The sequence below is a fragment of the Alosa sapidissima genome, chromosome 20 (genome assembly GCF_018492685.1).
Source record: "Alosa sapidissima isolate fAloSap1 chromosome 20, fAloSap1.pri, whole genome shotgun sequence".
Lineage (NCBI taxonomy): Eukaryota > Metazoa > Chordata > Actinopteri > Clupeiformes > Clupeidae > Alosa > Alosa sapidissima.
In genome coordinates, this window is record NC_055976.1 from 30,613,898 (window position 1) to 30,634,420 (window position 20,523).

The 20,523-nt window shown below is 43.5% G+C and overlaps 1 protein-coding gene across 1 annotated transcript; it reads right to left on the bottom strand.

Moving 5' to 3' along the window:
• Positions 1 to 16,176: 16,176 nt before the first annotated feature.
• On the bottom strand, positions 16,177 to 18,142 carry LOC121693962. The gene is made up of 2 exons (XM_042073852.1): positions 16,392 to 18,142; positions 16,177 to 16,293 (listed from the first exon to the last, which is right to left on the bottom strand). Exons 1-2 carry the CDS (start codon positions 17,263 to 17,265, stop codon positions 16,211 to 16,213), a joined length of 957 nt encoding a protein of 318 aa, XP_041929786.1. The 5' UTR covers positions 17,266 to 18,142; the 3' UTR covers positions 16,177 to 16,210.
• Positions 18,143 to 20,523: the final 2,381 nt, after the last annotated feature.

The window sequence follows — 20,523 nt, forward strand, 5'->3', positions numbered from 1 at the left end:
CTTTCAAAAATATTTTCCAAATCTTTGCAAATCTTTCCAAAGTCTGTCAGTGTAAGGAGGGCTTAAGGGACACTTCGCGGAACACACTTAGGAACATAAACAACTTTGGAAAGTTATTTCTTTTGAGTCTTCTTGGCGCGCTAAGAGTGAGCGTTATCGGGGAACCGGCCCCAGGGCGTTTCTCATATGGGCCTGCTGGTTAATGTCCGGTGCTTGTGATAACCTCCACTCATCAATAATATTTGATCATGTAGCAAGGGAGCGGTAGATGTAGCCTGATAACTGCTCTCAGAACGATCAGTAGCTAAGAAAATATAGGCTACACTCCCTGCGTTAGGAGGCAACTCTCTGTTCACGCTCTCTTACCTTTGTAGTATACCTAGCCTACTTCAGCTGGAAGTTTTAACACGCAAAGGTGGACTTGATTAGTGTGTAAGCTTTCGTTCAGCTGACGCTGGCGCTGACTGAAGATGATCTGACTGATCATCCAGAACCGTACAATAAAACAAATATTCCGCCTCTCAGTAACAAAGTTCCGTAACCAACAATTTTTTTTTATGTAACCTAGGCCTAGTATATAATGTTATGTGGGAATTGCAAGAAAACAAGTGAAAACAATTCCTTACTTTAACCACGTAAACGTGTGTCCTTTATTTAAAACGGTAGGAAAACTGAATCAAAGATGGCGCCACGTCCATCAACAAAAACACGTAATTTAGAGTTAAAACGTAATTTTAAATACCAGACATTTATAGGGACAGCGATCACTCAAGACTACAACGATGTACTACGGCCACACATGAAGAAAAAATATTTTTGCCATGACAAGATTAAACTCGACATTTTGAGAATAAAGTTAAAATATCATGTCGACTTTAATCTCGACGTGTCGACATTAAACTCAACATTTTGAGAATAAAGTTAGTTTGGAGAGAGAGCGACCGCTCGAGACGATTGAAAAGGAGGACGAATTAAACATTCCAGTTTTCTTAGAGTGTAACAACGATAAGACATAGGCCTACATCATGTGGACAAAACATAGAACATATTAACTTCCGTTGCTCAGCCAAATACTTTCCTGTTAGGTTAGGAGTTACAGGCGATAAATGCGATAGTCAAAAGTAAACGTCATTAGCGGTTTATTTATTTATTGTAGGCTTATTATTAAAGAGTGTTTTTCATCTTAAAGTTCAACTTCATGCTTATGCACTAGACTAGGCATACTAAGTGCTCTCCCCAATCCCAGACTTTCACATTGCATGTTTGTAATGGATCCAAAACAGCCTAGGCTATTGCTGAAATGTCTATGGAGGGACGAATGAAGCTGTCCTCCCGACCAGGCAACCCCATGTATTCTAAGTAAATGCACACATACCTGTGTTTATAGCCTACTATATTTATTGCAGGTGAGACATGGAAAAGCAGTTTTAGAAAAATTAGTTTTGCCATGTTAACTTATGGAGAGTGACGGCCTGTGCGTCAAGAAGGGCAGTTATTTGGATGTGCGGTGGCCTTACCCACGTACAACAGAGTGAAATAAGATTTTGTACTATAGAAACATTATATCATTGGAAACATGTATTCTAGCTATATAAATTTCCATAACCACGAGATAGCCTACAGCGCTTCACGATGACGACAATGAGTAGTTAACAGACAAGACGCAATCTATCTGCAATCTATCTGAAATAACACCTAGGCTGTAGGCCTATTATTCATTCTATTCAGGTATTCATTCTAACTTCAACATTAGGCTACAAAACTAAGCCCATTTATTGCAATTTACCTATTTAGGGTTTTTAAGTGCCAGTGCCAACAATTAAATAATGTTCAAAATGCTCTGTAAAATTGCAGCCTCTTGTGCATGACTTAGTTGGGCGAACAAAGCTGTCCATACTATGTTGTGAAGTGCTGGGAGGGAGAAGATTGAAAGCAATTTAATGTATTAATATGCACAAGTTTCATGATGTCAGGTCATGCTGTTTCTGACCTGACATCAAAGTAAATATCTGTGTTATGTAGATTTCTACACCTGCAGCATTTACCATTAGGCTACTAACAAATAATTTTACCATTAGGCTACTAAAAAACAATTTCTGGGGTGAGCCTATTTACTATGGTAACCTAGCAACGTGTGTGTGTGTGCCCGCGTGCGGTGCGTGAGGAAAGATGAGGGTGCATGCATGTGTGTATAAGGGGTTCTTTTTCAGGCATACTGTCTTGCAATTGAACGTGAATAAGTTTACTACTTAAAAACATCAAAGCTAAACATTATATCATGACATCGCTACAAATACAGTATGTGATTAAAATCAGCCAACATCAATGTAGGCTATAGGCTACGTAGATAGATGATAGATAGGCTACATAGATTGATAGATAGCCTACTTTATTGACGCTTGGTGAAACAGCATGGAGTGGATGTTTTCGGTTCAGATACTTGTTCTTTTCCTTTTTGAGTACGTAATGATCCCAAAACTTTACTTGAAAACTTTCTCTGACATTCTCTACCATTTATGGACATCTTGACTCCGCCATGGCGCCAGCTAAATTCAGAATGTGTCACGATTCACGCGCTAGTGGTGTGCTTTCTGAACAACGGTCCGTGTGGAACAATCAGATCCCTGCGCGTATAGTGCGCGTCACAGGAATTTAACGAGACTTCGAGGCAGGGTTTTTGCCTGGAGTAATTTTTGTAATCGAGTTATTCGAGTAACTCGATGAATCGTTTCAGCCCTAAAGCAAAGCTTTTCACCAGATGGATCCAATTCAAGGGGAGGTGGCCTGTCGGTTCATAAGGCCACCACTCAGCCCGCTTGGTTCTCTTTAGGACTGGACTTGGTGTCACAGACGTCCTGGCAGGGTTTCCCATGCTGCGAATTTATGACATGTGGCTCATCTCTCGAATCACCTGGTTGGTGATAGTCACCTCCATTTGCATCGGCACATGACCAGCTTCCACCCCCACAACCCATGTCTTTAGAGCACAACCAGTCTGCTCTTTTGGATATGTACGCAGAGTGTGAACAACCACCTAACCCAACTCCCAGTGCCAAGGAGTCCTTTCTCAATATGCTGCTCCATCACTCCGTCTCTGAAGCATCCATTACACCCATGAACATGGACAATGAGGATATTGGCTCAAGTTCGCCTGCAGACACAGTCAATATAGACAGGTACTTTGTTTAGATTTGATTAGGGCTGTGCGATATGGGAAAAATTGTATATCCCGATACATTTTTTCAATTTCACGATATACGATACATATCTCGATATTTTGAAATCTCCTTTAAAGGACCCCATGAAATCACACTTTTACCCTTTACTGTTTTCACTACAATCCCTGCAGATTATATACCATTCTTGGTTAACTTCACAGGTAGTATCCATCCAAAACATTTTATATTTGCATAGTGATGAACCACAATTGAGATGAAATAAGACTATTTTTTTATTCAAACAAGACAGAAACAAAATTACAACAAATATGAAATAGAACTGAACAGAATTCAAAGTGCAATAAACTAAAGTGCAAACGTTTTCATCGTTTTGAAAACGATGCCGCTAAGGTCATTTGACAGGCTGCTGGTGGAGGGGTTTTGGCAGGTGTACATGATGTTATTACAGGGTATCTCCACATTTTCCAAGAGCAAATTTAAAGACATTTAAGACCTTTTCAAGACTTGTTTTAAATTAATTAAGAGACAAGTCCTCCTCGCATCATCCTGCTGAAAACTGCTGGTTTCATCTCAAGCAGGTATTATGAACACACTTTTTTTTATGTAGGCTAGCCTGTCGCCGACATTCAAAAAATATGCGGTTATATTTCACAACGTTTGCGAAGTAGGCCTACTGGGAAATGCTGGCAAGCAAGCTGCTGACAGATATTACAGGTATTATAACTATATTTCTTCCCTATAGGCTAGGCCAGCAACACAGATGCAAACAGATCAACTTAACATGTATTTCCTCCTGATTTACGTTTGTTTTCTTTTTCTGTCAGTCCGTGGTTCCTCCATAAATTGCACAGAAAATTATCAGACGAGTGACAGAAGTACTGCGCATAATTTGACTAGCAGTCTTCCCGTCCATAGTTTGTGAAACGATGCTGCGTCCGAGCAAATATTCTAGATGCCCAGCGCAACTCCAAAAAGGAGGACAAATGAGCGTCCGGCTTGAGGCCGCGCCGGACACTGTACAGGGCTTTTAAAATCAATATGTCCGGGCCGGCCTAAATTCGAACGTATGGCCACCCTATAGCTAACTAGCTCTTAGGAACAAGCTGTTCGTCCATTTTAAACTCGTAGTTCACTTTAGGTTGCACTGTCTATGCCGGTGTTCGCGCTGCAAATCGAAAGAAACTAGAAGATGAAGTTCCCTCCCTTTCAGAACTAATGGTCGCGCGGTTTGTGAGTGTGACGCGAGTGTTTTTTTTTTCCCCTCAGTCACTCACGTTACTGCCTGAGGGAGAGGGAGAAAGCTACCGGAGATTGTTTTAAACACGAAACCAGGGCAAGTCTGGGCTACCGTTTGAAAAGTGTACGACAATAAAATACTCGATACATACGATATACTAATTTTATATATCTCACAAATCTATTTTGGATATATATTGAGTATATTCGATATATCACACAGCCCTAGTTGGTGACCCTCCTCTATCACTTGCTTTGCGTTGGGCGCTTTCCTACTACCTAAGGGCTCTAGTCAGTGGGCAGTCCTGCCCCCCCCCCAACCCAACCTATCCTATCCACCAGTTCTCACACCCTCGCCTGTGATGGGGCATTGCCACTATGTGCTGCTTCGTTTTCCTGGGGAGCAACGAGACCAGGATGGGAGTCTCAGGAAGCCTACCCGGGATCCTAGCAAGTGGCGACCGCAGTACTTGAAGCTCGTTCGCAGTCCATGAAGGACTCGGAAGTCTGAGGGCCACAGAGTTGTGGGCCACAAACCTTCTGGGGTGTTTGCGCCTAGCGTGCCACCGTGCCGCTCCCAATGAACCCCTCAGAGCACAGATTACACATCTGGCTACGGAAAGGCAGATTCACCAACAGTCGTTTAACGCCATACATCTGCTGATCTGTACACTTAGTATATCTGTTGCATTCTGGGAAACGTAGTTCAGTTATGTGCCATTTGGCACGCACATAAGTGATCGGCTTTGTGGGCATGGAAGTCTCCACTGCTGCTGCGCTCCCATGCCGAACACTCTCACCCAACCCCAAGCCTGAGGGGGGAGGGGGCACCATGAAAGCCTCGGGCCCTGGCTAGACGGACGCTAGTGTTTCTACCCCGACTCTAGGTCTAGGTACCTTGCTGACCCGGGCAACGCACCATCCGGTATCAGATTATTTGTTTTAACTGGCATAGTAGGTTTCAGCCTGATACTCCTGATACTACATGGATGGGCTAGTTTTACAGTGTGGCAGCACTCACATCATTGCAGGTGGAGGCTGTTATGTTGTGTAGTGCACTCACATCGTTGCAGGTGGAGGCTGTTATGTTGTGTAGTGCACTCACATCATTGCAGGTGGTGGCTGTTATGTTGTGTAGTGCACTCACATCATTGCAGGTGGAGGCTGGTATGTTGTGTAGTGCACTCACATCATTGCAGGTGGAGGCTGTTATGTTGTGTAGTGCACTTCAAATAATACAGACACAGCTATGTGTGGGTTTGGCTGTGAACTTGGAGTCGTTTAACGCCATACATCTGCTGGTGTGTACACTTGATGTGGTAACCGTTTCTCAGGCTCCCTCTCTGGAATTGAACCCTGATTCCCCGTTACCCGTGGTCACCATGGTAGGTGCACGAGGCCCCCGGATGGGTTTTTGGATCTGATAAATGCACACATCCGCAGCCCCCCATGAAGGGGGCCAGTCAGCGCTCGTTTACATGTATTAGCTCTGGAATTGAAAAATAAAAAGATACACCGCACACTGTTTCTATAAGCTGTTATTGTTTCGACCAGAGGTCTTAGTCGAAACCTCTGGTCGAAACGTTGTTAATAAACCACTCTGGGAGCTTATAGAAACAGTGTGCGGGTATCTTTTTATTTTTCAATTGTTGGCTAAGCCTTATACCCAGCACCTGTTTAAAGTTTGTAGATGTGCGTGCACTCCACTCTTTAGCTCTGGAATTGCCACAGTTATCCAAGTATGGGTGGGAACGATCAAAGGAACCATAACTGATTTAATGAGCCATTCACAATTTAATGGGCCTTTTAATTTTAATCAAAGGAACCATAATTTTGATCAAAGGAACCATAACTGATTTATTGAGCCATTCGCATATAATAGGCCTTCCAGCAACAAGTTTGAGCTGCAGCAGATGTCAAATCAGCCTAGAAAATCGCAACGTTTCATTTCCGTTAGTCTTATTACACTTTCTAACTTAAGAAGAGACAAGTTTTGTGCAATTTTGTATTGATGAGCCCCATCGTAAGATGATTTCTGCGCTGGTTTCTATGCTCAGTTGATAAATGAGGGCTATTGGGTTTAGTGCACCATTTACAAAGGAGTTTGACAGCATCAAATGAGTAGTATTTCTTAAGAAATGAATACTTTAAAACAAAATTACTGTCATTATTATCATTTAAATAATGTGTTTTACTTTTACCTTTGTGTTTACACATTCATTTTGTGATGTATGCTGTATATGCCATTGAAGAAGCTTTAGTCTTTAGGAAGAAAATGTACTTTTTAATCTAGATTAATTAAGTAGGCGCCAGAGAGCCAGAGGCGCTAGAGTAACCCTTTAGGCGCCAGAGTTTTTTTTTCGAAACGTTCGATTTTGACATCTTCATTTCAAAAGGCTATATCTTAAAAGTGATAAGAGATACAGACTTTCTGTAAATTAGAGAAATATTAAGGATGACCCAAAGTTTATGTAGGGATTAAATGTTTATATCTAATTTGCATATTATGACGTCATATGGTGGCGGCCATCTTGGATTATAGAATTTTCATGAAAAGTCGCATGTTTGAATGATAAAATGCACCACTTCTTTCCCCCCAAAATGTCCCTCACCTTCTGTATGCTATATTGCACAATACTGAATGCTCAGGTAAATAGTAAGTAGTGAACAAACTGTGTAAATCATTACTATAAATGGCAGAAACAAACCAAATGCATGTAGCGGTAGACTGGCCTTTTGCTGTAGAGATTTTCCATTTACTACATACAGCAGGCACTCTGATTCCATGTATGGGGCACATATATATTATTCAGATGACACACAAACACAAGTAGACAAGACCTGTTTAGTTCAAAAGCTCATTTGCCACGGCAAGGCACAGATCAGGAGTGAGATGACAAGACAAGAGACAATGTTAGTATTTTTTTCTTTTTGTTGTTTTTGTTGATGTTTTTTTGTTTTTTTTCTTAGCTGACAAAGACACACACATCACAAGGACATGAACACACAAAAAGGATCACATAGTGTAGGCTATGTCCTAAATGATCAGGGAATTAGATAGCAAATCAACAGTGTAAATCATTACTAATAAATGGCTGACTTTTTTTTTTTTATGTAGCAGGCCTTTTGCTGTAGAGATAATGACTCCCTATCCCTATCCATACAGGGCCGGCATTCCCATCATCTTGTGATAGACTATGCATGACCTAATGTGTGTGTGTGTGTGTGTGGGAGAGGGAGAGAGCGTGTCACCACCTCCACCATGCGAGCAGCATGGCCAGATCTGCCTCGCGCGCGCCGAGTGGAGAGAATTTGCGCAGCTCGGACTAGGCCTACTGTCATTCTCATTGCGACTCCCCACACTGCCACTACGTTCCCCCCTAACTGTCCTATGGGCACTTCGACCTTGTCTAACATACCCAGTGGCATTAGACAAAGGCTCCACCACGTTACTGTCGCCGCGATTGTGGAGAGGCACAAGACAGAAGCTAGCGCTATGGACATTATGCTACCTCCAGCCTCGTTCGCCACACCACTAACACCCTGCTAACTTCCCGATGAACACTCCGAACCCGTGAAACATTATTCCCACCAGTGACATTGGGCAAACGATTCAACGTTTGTGCTTGGTGTAAGCTAAACTATGGAGTAAACTCTTACTTTGTCCAGCTGCATCATTGCAAGGCAGGGACGCATCTGAAGCCTCACTAAACGAATCACCGTCATTTTCTGAAGGCAGATATTCCCCTTCAGAATCAGGGTCCGCGAATAGAAGACCCAACACTTAATTTCAGGTAAACTTTTTTGATGCCATTAGACGATAATCTAATGCAAATACTCGCTGACGTTGACAATATCGCTCTGACAAAGTGGCTCACACGCACACTAGCTCCGGTATTGTACGCACTGATTCAATGCAGCTGTAGCGCGAAAGTTTTGTTTAAAGAGTGCCCTTTTTTCGACTCGGGGATGACGTATGACATGTCTGCCATCTAGTGGAGTGGAGGTCGAACGAAATATGACACCCTATTTGACTAAATCGGCCGTTTTATTCAGTACCGCATCTTGTCGACTATAGTCGACTGTGGCGCCTAGAGGGTTAACGAGTCAAGCCACTTGGGTCCCAAGTAGCCCTAGCGAGGTTTGGCCACGGTGGGATGTCCAACGCATCTTGTTAGCGACATCTGGCGGTGGGAGGGCTTCTTAGTTCTTAGGCCATTGGACCCCCCATCCAGTCGCACTATAAATCCACCGTACCTTCCCGCCCGGAGCAGGTGGCTATCCAAGCCTGTGACTAAGCAGACCGCCCGCAGGTCCTGCCAAAGAGTTAATGGGGTTTCAGGGGAACTACCGAGGGGTTGGAAAGGCGAGGGAGGAGGGAACTCAACCCCCAGCGGTATACCCACGCAGACAGACAGGCACAGGAGAGCTACCTCAACCCTGGCCAGGACTTGATGCGCTCGCCATCCATCTTTATCACAAGCGGGAACAGGAAAGCTACCTCAACCTCAAACAAGAGTCGATTCGCCCGCCATCCGCTCACAACTCAGACGGCAACAGGAGAGCTTCCTCAATCCCTACCACGATTCGCACGCCATCCATCCACGATAGGGAAGGGATTTCCCCCGGGCTAAGTGCCCCACTATGTACAGGAACAGGCCCACTATGTACAGGAACAGGCCGGCTGTCCCAGCCTCTTACGAGTGCTGATCGCCTGCCATCTATACACAGTGAGGGACCACCGAGCACCCGCCCGGGGAGGGAAGGATTATAGGCAGGGGCCCCAAGGCGTTTACCCCTTTCCCAATGTCTCTTTGGAAACAGTCCGCTAAGGCATACGGGGTCAGACCGATTCAACCAGCCAGCACTAACAAGGTCAGCACACGATCGGCAACCCTCCCTTTGAGGGATAAAGGAGGCCATGACCGTCGGATGCGCATGAACAAGAACTGACTTTTATAGCCCATCCCGCTACAGCACACCACCCCAGAACATCTCAGCAGAATCACTGATGATGAGGAGGCCGGCCTTTTCCGCCCTGAGGATGACCTGCAGCCTGCACCTTGGCTGCTTGCAGGGAGACCCCTCGAAGAGTTACCAATGGGAACTCTGAGAAGAGAGCCATTTACTGGCTGGTGGACAGAAGCCTGACTGATTAATTGACCAGGCCCCTGCCACCTAACTCTAAGGCCACCTAGTGGCTCATGGCTAAGGCCCTGGGGCGCATTTCCCAAAAACATAGTTGCTAACTAAGTTAGCAACTTTGTTCGCTGCAATGCAATTTCCCCATTGCCAACCAACTAAGTTGCTAACAGGTTAGCACCTATGGTTTTGGGAAACGCACCCCTGACTATTTACTGACCAGGACCGTGCCACCTAATCTAATGAATAATGGAGGATATTAAGTTCATGGTAAATCATGGAGGATACTAAGTTCATGGCAAATCATAGAGTAATAACTTAAGTTCATGTAAGTTCATATAAGCTCATGGCAGTCGATGCGACCTAAGAAGGTTACCACCAGTCATAGGCATTGATAATGCCACGTCACCAGAATAAATAGTGCCAATAATTCATATACCCCATAGAGGTGAAGGCATATACCTCCTAGAGGCAATCCTTGCGCCCTGTACTCCATAGGAGCAAACCGGGGAGTGTTGCCAAGATGACGTTAGGACCCAGTGGAACCCGACCCGCGAAAGAACTTCCCAAGCATCCCGAGGGACCGCCTGAGAGTCCCCTCACACAGCCTAGTCGCCGCTGCCCTGCCCCTTCGTCGCCCGAGCCCAAGTTGCCGAAGGAGGCAGTAAGTTGGCAGACAACCACTGGCCTTGGGCTCCCACCGGGAACCCAAACGTGACTACCTTGCTCACACCCAAAGCGGCCCGCACAGCCCGGGCGGCTGGAATATACTTATTTACTTTGACCTGGCTGGCGGTCTTCAGTGAATTGACATCAGCTTCGTAACACACTGTCACGTCAACTACCAGGCCAGTACCGCCTTTGCAGAACACCAAGTCCGGTCTGACCACCTTGCCCCAAGACAGGCGGAAAGTCTTTTCTCGGTGCACCCGCCAGCCAAGGTCTGCCCCCAGCTTAGCGAGTCGGTCCCGGATCCAGTTGTGTCGGGCAATCTTTGCTCCCCGTACTGAAGGACATGCCCCAAGTATGTGAGAACAAGATTCCAGCCGGGCGTGGCATGCTCGACAGCTGGAGTTGCTCTTCACCAGCCCCCTTGCAAAGAACTCACGAGTCGAGTATACCTGGGCGCGAAGTTGGAGCGCAGGGCCATACCACTTGCGCGATTTGCCCGTGAGCCGCAACCAGCCATTCGCCTCCCTGGAACCCCTGAAGCCAGTAATGCCAACCCCTTGAACCCGTTTAGCAGCCCACTTCTTGAACTCACCTTCCTGCCATTGGCAGGGAACTCTCCACTGGCCCTCTGTGTTTGTCGGAGGGGTGGTGTATGAAATAGATACACCACTGGGTGAACAGTCAAGACGGTTGGGGTTTTGCCTCAGAACAGGGGCCTCTGTCCTGTGCCCGCCAGCAGCTATCCATCGGTCCACGAACCGCTCGTAGCCGATTTCGTGCCAAGCGACCGCTCGTGTTACTGGATCACCCGATTGCACCCTGTACACTCGCTTGGCCTGCGCAATGGGTATCGTCGCTGATAGCTTTTGTAGGCCCATTCCTCCGTCCCCATTCTTGGAGTACAAGAGCCCATCTGGCAAGCCCAACCATTGCTTGACCTTCACCCTGATTTCTCTATCCAGTTGCGCCAGAGCTACTTTCCCGAAGTCACAGTGATCAGTCTGGTAGATCAGCCTGGGTAACACGTACTGATTTAACAACCAGCACTCCTGAGACGGCAGGAGGGGGGCCGCCCCCACTCTCCTCAACCACTCAGTTACCCTGATACTTAAGTCCGGCTTTGAAATACCCTTCATGGGGCCCAGATGAAAACCCAAGTACTTTGCAGTACTTCCCAGAGACACCATGGTCACTGGGTCGCTCCCAATGAGCCAAGGCCAGCAGTCATTAACCCGCATTGCTGCGGATTTCCTGTGGGCCGGTGTCATCAAGAACCCTTGGCATTTCGTTGGCTGAGTCTTTAAACCAGACATCTCACAGAAGACCTCCAATACTCGTAGATTGTGGGCCATTCCTTCCCACGAATCACTGACAATGACTAGGTCATCAGCAAATGCAAGCGAAGTCAAACTCACACCTGCGATTTCCACCTCACGTCCGGCATTCTCCAGGGCACAGATCAGGGGGTCAATTGCCAGATTGAACAACAGAGGTGACAACGGGTCGCCCTGGCGTACGCCCCGCGTCGTGGCTATGGGCTCTGAGAGCTTCAACCAGCTTTTAATTGTTTGACAGCCCCAGTTGTAAACATATACCACATTACAACATAGGATAAAACTTTTACTTGTAAAAGGCTTTTACTAAAGGCTTTTACTTGTAAAACACATACGTCTAGCAGATGTGTACAAAACAGAAGGAGAGTCGTAAAATGATTCATCATTTGTAATATTACAAAAGTAGAAAATAGAAATATAAAAGGTGTGTAAAACACTAAAGATACACAGTGATCTGCATTTTGTTTATATGAGTCCAAATGTATTGTGTAAGACACAAGGTTTATGGGGAGCTAGTGTGTATGTATTCATTTTCAGTTATAGATTACAACAATCACAGCCTCGCTTATGGACCTTTGGACCTTGTGTGTAGACACTGTGTAAGGACTTCTCTAAGGAATTCTATTATATTTACACCTGTAGATATGATGAAAATGCAATAACCATTGATTTTGCACAAACAAGTCAGTTCTCAAATGTGCGTAAGAGTGCTCTTGAGTGATCGTAGATTCTGTTCTTACCTAAGAACAAGACAACATTGGTGAATACCATAATCTTCGTAAAAGCTGCGTAAGTGGGTTTGAGAACAGTTGGTGAATCAGGCTGTGGTAAAAATAAAGTATTAATCCACAGAGAGGCAAAAAGTAACGCACAGGCAAGCCGACCTTACGGCAGTGTACAAAGCTTTATTCACGACACCGGAGACAGGTTATGTTCTTGGTCTTTCAGTAGATGCAGTGGTGGGTAGTAACACATTACAAGTACACGTTTCTGCACGTGTATTTCTCTACAATCCAATAACACGCAGTTTGTGGGTAACTGCTTTCAAAACAAGGAGGCAGAAGCTCATTTACCGTTGCTCTCGAAGGCCAAATTGGGAGTGACCCTAACATGAAAAATAGATAGTTTGCCCAGGTCACACAGATCCTGCTTGCTTTAGCCACTGTGCCTGACTCCAACCTCCCATACTCTCTGCAGTAGGCTGTAGGGAAATGAATCTGGGAACCCTGTGTAAAATAATATTTGCTTATCATCTCACTGGAATCTTGACACATTAAACTGTTGTAGTTGAAGCTCAGCAATTGTTTAAAATGGTCCTGGTTTGTTTTCTCAAAAAAACTCCAAAAGTGTGTGTATTTTGCCTATAAAACAACATTTCTAAAGGGGTGACAAGACTTATGTCAGTAGCTGTACAGTAATCCCTATTGCTAATTTTGCTGAGGTAGAAACGCTCTAACCTAGGCTATGCAAGGCCATCTGCTGCAAATTGTTCACAAGTTGGCGCATGATAGCCTATGGAATTTTGTCGTGGGCACTGAAAACCAAAGATTCTAGACCGGAGCTGTAATATCGCACATCAATGGATGTGTGGTTTTGGTTTCAGGCAGTGACGTAAAGCTACATTGGCACAACGACCTGTGGCAGTAAGTAAATAGAAAATGCAATTTAAAATAAAACGCTTTTCTGCGAATGGGAGAGTTTGGAATAAGTGCCGTTTGCAAGGCAACCTTCATCAGAGTGTTTGGTGAGTACAACTTAGCCTACGTTAGTTTAATACCGTTTTGTAGGTTTTCCCCTCGCGATAACTATATTTACAGTAAAGATTGACCATGACAAGGTGTTATTAGATTGTGTGAAGTGATGCAAAAGTACAAAATCTACAAATGAATTTGGATGACATAGTAGCCTAATATGAAGGGTGCATAAGGGCAGGAAACCACCTCAAAATAAAAGAAAACCTAGTTACAGCATGATATGTGCGAAAGGTGGTATGTTAAGCAAAAGAGATTCCTAACTCCTGCTAAGGAAAAACTGAAATGGGGGAGGGGGTAATAGCAAATTTATTAGTGTGCAATTCTGTTAATTTCATACTGAATACTCCAATGTATATGACAATCTAAATAATTTACTTTCACAGGCATCAGCAAAGACTGTGTATCCCGAGTGGCTCAATATTATGCCAAGACTGCTGAGGTTCGCCCAGAGAGAAGAGGTGGTGCACGACAAAGTGAGGAGCATGCAAGGAGAAGGCAATCCATTGTTGAGCACATAAAGTCTTTCACCTGCAGGGCCAGCCATTATGGTCGGAGAGGAGCACCAGGCCGCAAGTATCTCCCTAGTGACCTGAATGTGTACAAGATGCATAAGCTTGTTGAGGCTCAGAGCTCAAACAAGCTATTCCCTCTATTATTCCGTGTTTTCCAAGGAATTCAGACCCCGTTTACACGAGCATGTGTATTTTTATAAACGAAGACATTTCCCTACGTTTGAGCCTTTCATTTAGACGCAAACGGAGAATTCGCCCCGTAAAACGGTTATCCAAAAAAACTCCAGCCAAAGTGATTTTTTTTTTTAAACTTCGTTTATGCGTTTGGTTGTAAACTGTGGTAAACGGAGTTTTGGGCAGCCAACGTCACATTTTGGGGCTGAGGTGATCATGGATGCGCTCAGAATAGCCATCGCGTTTATGTTGGTGCAGACCCTTTTTGTCTGTTTGCATTTGCAACTAAAACTCTTTTATATAGAGGAGCACATAACTTCAACTAAACTGGTTGAAAAGTATTCATGTGCATTCATGTTGCTCGGGCAACTTTTCAGGATTCTGATAGGTTAATGTGAGCTTGAGCTTATCGTTAGACTGCCACTGTGGTTTTGCGTGCTCATGTATGTGTTCGTGTAAACACATTTAAAAAAAAGAAAAAAAACGGTCTCGTGTAAATGCAGTTTTATTTGCAAACGTAGATGGCCAGATATTCGTTTAGGAAAATACCCTGCTTCGTGTAAACGTAGTCTCAATCTTGGCTTCGGTCACCCAGCTACAGATGCATGTGCTGATTGTGCCAAGTACAAGATCAGGATTACAGACCCAAACCTTACTGACACAGAGAAGAAGATGAAATCAGCATCATTCATCTTGCATCGTCGCAGAGCGCGTGTATTTTATTAAATGTTAGGCAGGGTTGTTGAAGGTCATTTGACCCTGTGTTTTGATATGATGCAAAACTTGGTCCTTCCAAAAACTGCAATAGGACAGGCCTATTACTCACGACAGATGTATCTGTACCTGTTTGGTGTGGTTGTACACCATGGTGAGAACAGTTGCCAGTCAAAAGATGATGTTCATCTGTATGTGTGGCAGGAGAATGAGGCTAGCAAAAACAGTAATATGATTGCTTCTGCGCTGAATGACTGCCTCAAGGTTCAACTTCAGGGCAAAGTCAGCAGATCCAGGGGGGTTCGGCTGTTCAGCGACTCTTGTTTTGGGCAGAACAAGAACATGAGCATGGTGTCCATGCTGATGGAACTTCGGCAGCTTTTCCCCAACCTTGGCATAGAGCACACCTTTCCAGTAAGGGGGCACAGTTTCCCTGCAGACAGAGTCTTTGGCAGAATTGAACAGAAGATCAAGAAAGTTGACACAATTCTGCTACCACAGGAATACCACGCCATCCTGCAGCAATTCGGCAACGTTCATGTTTATGGCACAGACTGGGAGGCGTTTGATTACAGGGAAGCCTCAAAAGACTATGTTAAGGCTCAGAGGAGCTTTAAAATCAGTGAAGCACGAATGCTTGACTTGAGTACCAATAAGGTGGGTGTAAAGATTACTTACAATGGGGAGTATTGTTTCCATAGTGTGTTACAGCGGGGCAAGCGATGGGCACTTCCTCTGTTAAGGCCGCAAAAAAGAGAGATGTGCTGGCACTATTAGGAGCAATGGGTGTGTCTGATGCTGTGAGGGCTTTTTATGTTTATCAGGTGACTGACAATGCAGGCCTGAGTGATGAAGAGTGATCGGTGATCTCTCTCTCTCTCTCTCTCACTCACACACACACACACAAACACGCACACATACTCCCATTTGTTACCTCTTGGGGACAAATGTAATGACAGTCATTTCTGGGGACACCCATTTCTAAGCATTTGTGAAGCAATTCTCAAAAATAATGGTAATGCAACTAGATATTAGTGCAGTGATTCAAAGTAAAGCAAAATCTTGAGACATTTTTTCAGTTTATACAGTAAATGTTTGAGTTTGTAAAGAAAAATGCAAACACTGCTATTTCTTTGAACAGCCCAACATACCGAACATTCCTTTTCCTTCACTTTCTGTAAAGGTATAACACAAACTTAATCAGTGTTGGTCATGTTTTGATTTGAAATTGAATGTGCAGTGTTCCCAATGCATTGATATTATGGAATTAACAGCTATTCTAAGGATTTTGAGCTTTATTCATTTTTTTAAAACACACTGCTATTATTCTGCACATAACTGTATTCTGAGAGTGCACATTCTCCCCCATTAAAAGTTCTCTGGCAAAACTGTTAAACTAAGCAACTCTAAGCAACAATAGGATGCTTAGACAGTTTGGGTGCTAATGTTCACCTGACAGGGCAACACAGAAAATCAGACATTTGTTCATTTTACTACTCACGCTTGCCTGCTGCTGAGAGGCCATCTTCCATTTCATCATCAGCGTCACTCTCACTCTCCTCTTCAGGAATAGTTTCTAAAGACATAGTGAACAATGATTTAAATGATTTTAATCCCATCCAACCCCGTGTAAATGAAAAATAGAATATAAGTAAAATTACTTATGATCATTACCATTTGGGTTTATCTCGATTTGGTCCAAATTTTGGCCCTTGAAATTCATTAATGATCCTCGCTCCAGAGCCATCAGGACCTTGCTCACTTTCGCTAATTGGAGTGTACCCTCCGGTAGGCGATAAAATTTGCGATGCACCGTTATGTCGTGGCCCAAGAATCCTGCGAGTTGATCCATTTCGGTGTCTTTTAAATTCAGAATGGTTGACAGGGTGGAAACATGTTTGCGGAGTTTGGTGGAAGATATGCGCTCTGGGTACTTTGCATTGCTCTCCTTTGCAAATTGATTGATGTATGTATGGCCTCTCAGAAAAGTGTCCTGCCCAGGGCGAGCGAAAAAATAGACATTGCCCTCAAGTACGCCACAATCTGCACGGGACTTCATGAGCAGCTCCATGGCATTCTGCATCTCAGGAGTCAAAAGGATTGGCACCTTTCTATCCCTCTTCCCACGGATTTCTAGCCTCTTGAAATGTTTGCATAGCTTTTTCTCCAGATCAGACAGTGCTTCAGCCACATCTGAATGCAATGGATCATTGATGACATTGAATGCAGCCACTCTCATTTTGGATACTTCCCCCTCCCTCCTACGGTTGAAAAGTATTATTTGAGCAAGTGTTACTCCAGCCAGCTCTCTCCAGTTCTTTGGAGTTTTTTCTTCTATGAGCTTATCAGAAGCCTGTTTCTGTTTTTCATCCATGTACACATGCATGTTCTTAACATCCTCAGTAAAGGGTAAAAGCTGAGGATTGTTCCACTTTGCTTCAGCCAAAGTTTTCAATGCAGGAGAAGAGATGGCCTCATTCCACATTGTTCTGAAGACCTCTTGAAACTCTTGCGCATATTGTGCGACCTGTTTATCCCCTGAGATCATGGCCTGGCACTGGACAATACTTGCAACACGGCGTAAACTGTGTCCAATTTTTAGAGGCAGTGTTGGAATTTTAAAAGACCTATTATCAGCATTAAACCCTGCTACGTGTTTAACAGCCTCAATGACTCGAGGAAAGTTTGATGGATGGAGGAATTCTTTAATGGTCTTTAATCCTGAGCACTCTGCCTGCTAAAAGAAGCCGCCCCATTTCTCGCATTGTTTGGCAAATGGCATGATGTTTTGCCGGATCATGGCCGTTTTTGTTGTACTGCCTCTCTCCCATTCTAAGAATGCACTCATCATTCTTAATCGCGAATGTAATGTCATCTTGATTCATTTTGTTCAGGAGCTTCCACAGCTGAGCGCTTACACCCACTGGCAATGGTTCGGCATTTGCGCAAAGGGCTTGAATTCTATTACGTCCAGGCTTAAGAAGACCGTTCTGCTTTGCTAGTGTGCAGGTCTTCATGTGTTTCCACAGAAACTTTCTCTTAAATAGACCCTGGCAGCTAACACAGTGCCCGAATACTGTAGCATTTATGTTAGAGTTGGACACTTGCTTACAAGGAACGAGGACACCAGTACCTTCTCGCATCACATGTACATTATGTTCTCGGTCTCCTTTACGGCGAAGCAAATCAATTTGGACCCTTCTCAATTTTGAACCCTTGGGGTATTTGAGAGCAGAGGCCACTTCAGACTCCTGTTTGTGAACATGTTCTAAATGTCGCGCAATTTTTGCATACGGCTTCTCACAGAAAAGACAAAAATGTTGTTTGCTGTAGATCCTGGTGCCATCGGTGTTCTTCTCCGCTGTCATGACAATTATAGACTCACCCGAAGATGATGGGGACATCATTTCAGTGGTGATACTACTGCTACTACTACTGATGGTGGCTGCGACTGAAGAAACAGCATGGGTAACCCTCTTAGATTCCTCCTCACTGTCTTCCTCTGAGCTGCTGTTTTCAGTTTCTGGAACATACTCCTTATCACTGTCAGTGATATCCTCACTTTCAGCATCTCCTTCACTGTTGCTAGAAGTGTGTCCTGGTATTCCTAGCATCTTAGGGGTGAGCTGAAAAATTAATAATAAAAGAAAAAGAGAAATCCATTTAGACTGCTGGGAATTTGCTTTCAGGTTCTTTAAGAACAACTGGCTTAAAGTGAAATGCCGGCGGACTATGATTGTAGGCTGTATTTCTGCATTGGCACTGGCACGCTTCAAATATTCGTTCAAAGAGAATGACCTCAGACGCCACATTGTTGACTTGCGTTGTTCTTCTCGACTCAGCTGATATCCATTTCAATGAATTAGCCCTACGCTTTCTTAACTGTATTTCTAAACATGTAAAATGTTTGACATCACATGAGCCTTTGTACAAAGTATTATCAGGGTCTGTACACATCAACGAGCATAGAGATCATTGTCAGTGAACACAAAGTTTATTTAAACCTATGTTTCTAAAGAAAGCACAATAGTTTTCAATCCAAGATGGCCGTGAGAGCACAACCAAAACAGTACAGCACAACAATATAACTAAAATGTGTGTTCACTGACAATGGCTCGACAGGCTTTACAGACCCTGATAATACTTTGTAAGAAGGCTCATGCAATGTCAAACATTGTCAATGTAGAATTACAGCCTATAATCCTACCCCGCCGGCATACCTGTAATATGTTCTATTGATCCTGAACACTTACAAACACACTTTCGGTTCTTTGCAGCTCTGGTACAAACACTGAAGCACAGTCCTAGAGGGTGCAACAAGAGAGGAAATAAAATGTGGGTATTTCCATAGGGGAGCCTGTAAGAATCTGTTAAAATCTTCATACGTGCCATATACATTTGCTATTGCTTTAGCTTATTTTTTTGAGTTTACATCTGTAATGGACTTGTAGAAATGCAGAAGTTTGATGAGGTTACTGTACATTAATCATGTTTATGATAACTTAAAGAAACACTACAGCACTTTTCCTATTTCATCGCACTACAGGTTGGAAGTGGAATTATGCATCACTTTTACATTTGAACTAAAGATCTGCTACAATTTACCAAACTTGGTTACAGCTGATACAGGGTCGGAAATACCATTCACTCTAATGAGTTGATGAACTGAAGCTGAAACAATTTTGGAAACATTATTTTAAGTTACAAGTTATTATGTAGTGCTGCTTAAAAAAAACAAAAAAACAATAAATCAGTTCAGTCAGTCAACATGTAGGAGCAGCGAGGAATACATAAGTTATTGAAATGAGAGTTACTTACATCATGTAATTCTGTTCTTCTAGCTCCATTGCTAAGAACAGCACCGCTCTCCACAGCCTGCAACAAACAAATATCCATGAAACATGAATCATAAAAACATTATACCAAAAGCCAAGGCTCTAGACTATTTGCATTGGTTGTATCGATGGGCCTAACTTTAACTTTGGATGCACCTAAAATTTGTGCCAGTGCACCCAAATTATATTCAAAGCACAAAAATATTAGGCAAGCGGTCATTGTTGGGAGCTAGAGATGAATTGCGTTTCTAGGATTCAGAGGGCATAGTCCTACAAAGTAACAGCAAGAGAAGGCTACTGGGAATTCATATGACAACTATGAAAACTAGTCTAAATAATATGTTGATTTCAATCCTACTTCTATCAATTTAGGCAAAACAAACCAATTTCAATATGACCGTGTGATAATTACACAAGCAACTGAATTAAAGTGAATTACTTACATCATGTGGTTCTATTGCTGTTGGAGAATCCACTTCCTTTCTATGTCCAGAACAGTTCTCCATAATCTGTAACAAATACCAAATATCTATAAAATGCAAATCTATAAATGTGTCTCCTACTAATTTTGATCATTTTACAATTTTGAAATTTGAATGCACAAGTTCAAGTTCTGATGTAGGCATCAGAACTTGGCCTATATATATAAAAAAAAGTAATATAAAACAATAAAAATAATTGTTTTACTAAAGTGGACTGTGTAGTGTGTAAACTATACCATGCTATATCTGGCTTCACATTTTGCATGATGCTGTCGCAATACAGACATTCGCATTGAGAACCTCTCTAATTTTGCACTGCACAACGAAAAAACAGAAGGTGGAAGTACATTTCACTCATTCATACAACCACCAAAAACTCTCCATTTGATCTAATGTGATTAACAAGCAGAGACATATAGTTTTGCAATGAGTGGAAATAGATATCTTTGTGAGATAGCTTCAGTGAGAGGTGGTAGAGGTGAGGGACAC

What these genes read in the sequence shown, in the direction of transcription:
- LOC121693962 (XM_042073852.1), bottom strand. Translation starts at nt 17,265, where the DNA reads ATGATCTCAGGGGATAAACAGGTCGCACAATATGCGCAAGAGTTTCAA. An exon ending in AATCGAGATAAACCCAAATG is followed by an intron (nt 16,294 to 16,391) that starts GTAATGATCATA and finishes CTATGTCTTTAG; the next exon opens with AAACTATTCCTGAAGAGGAG.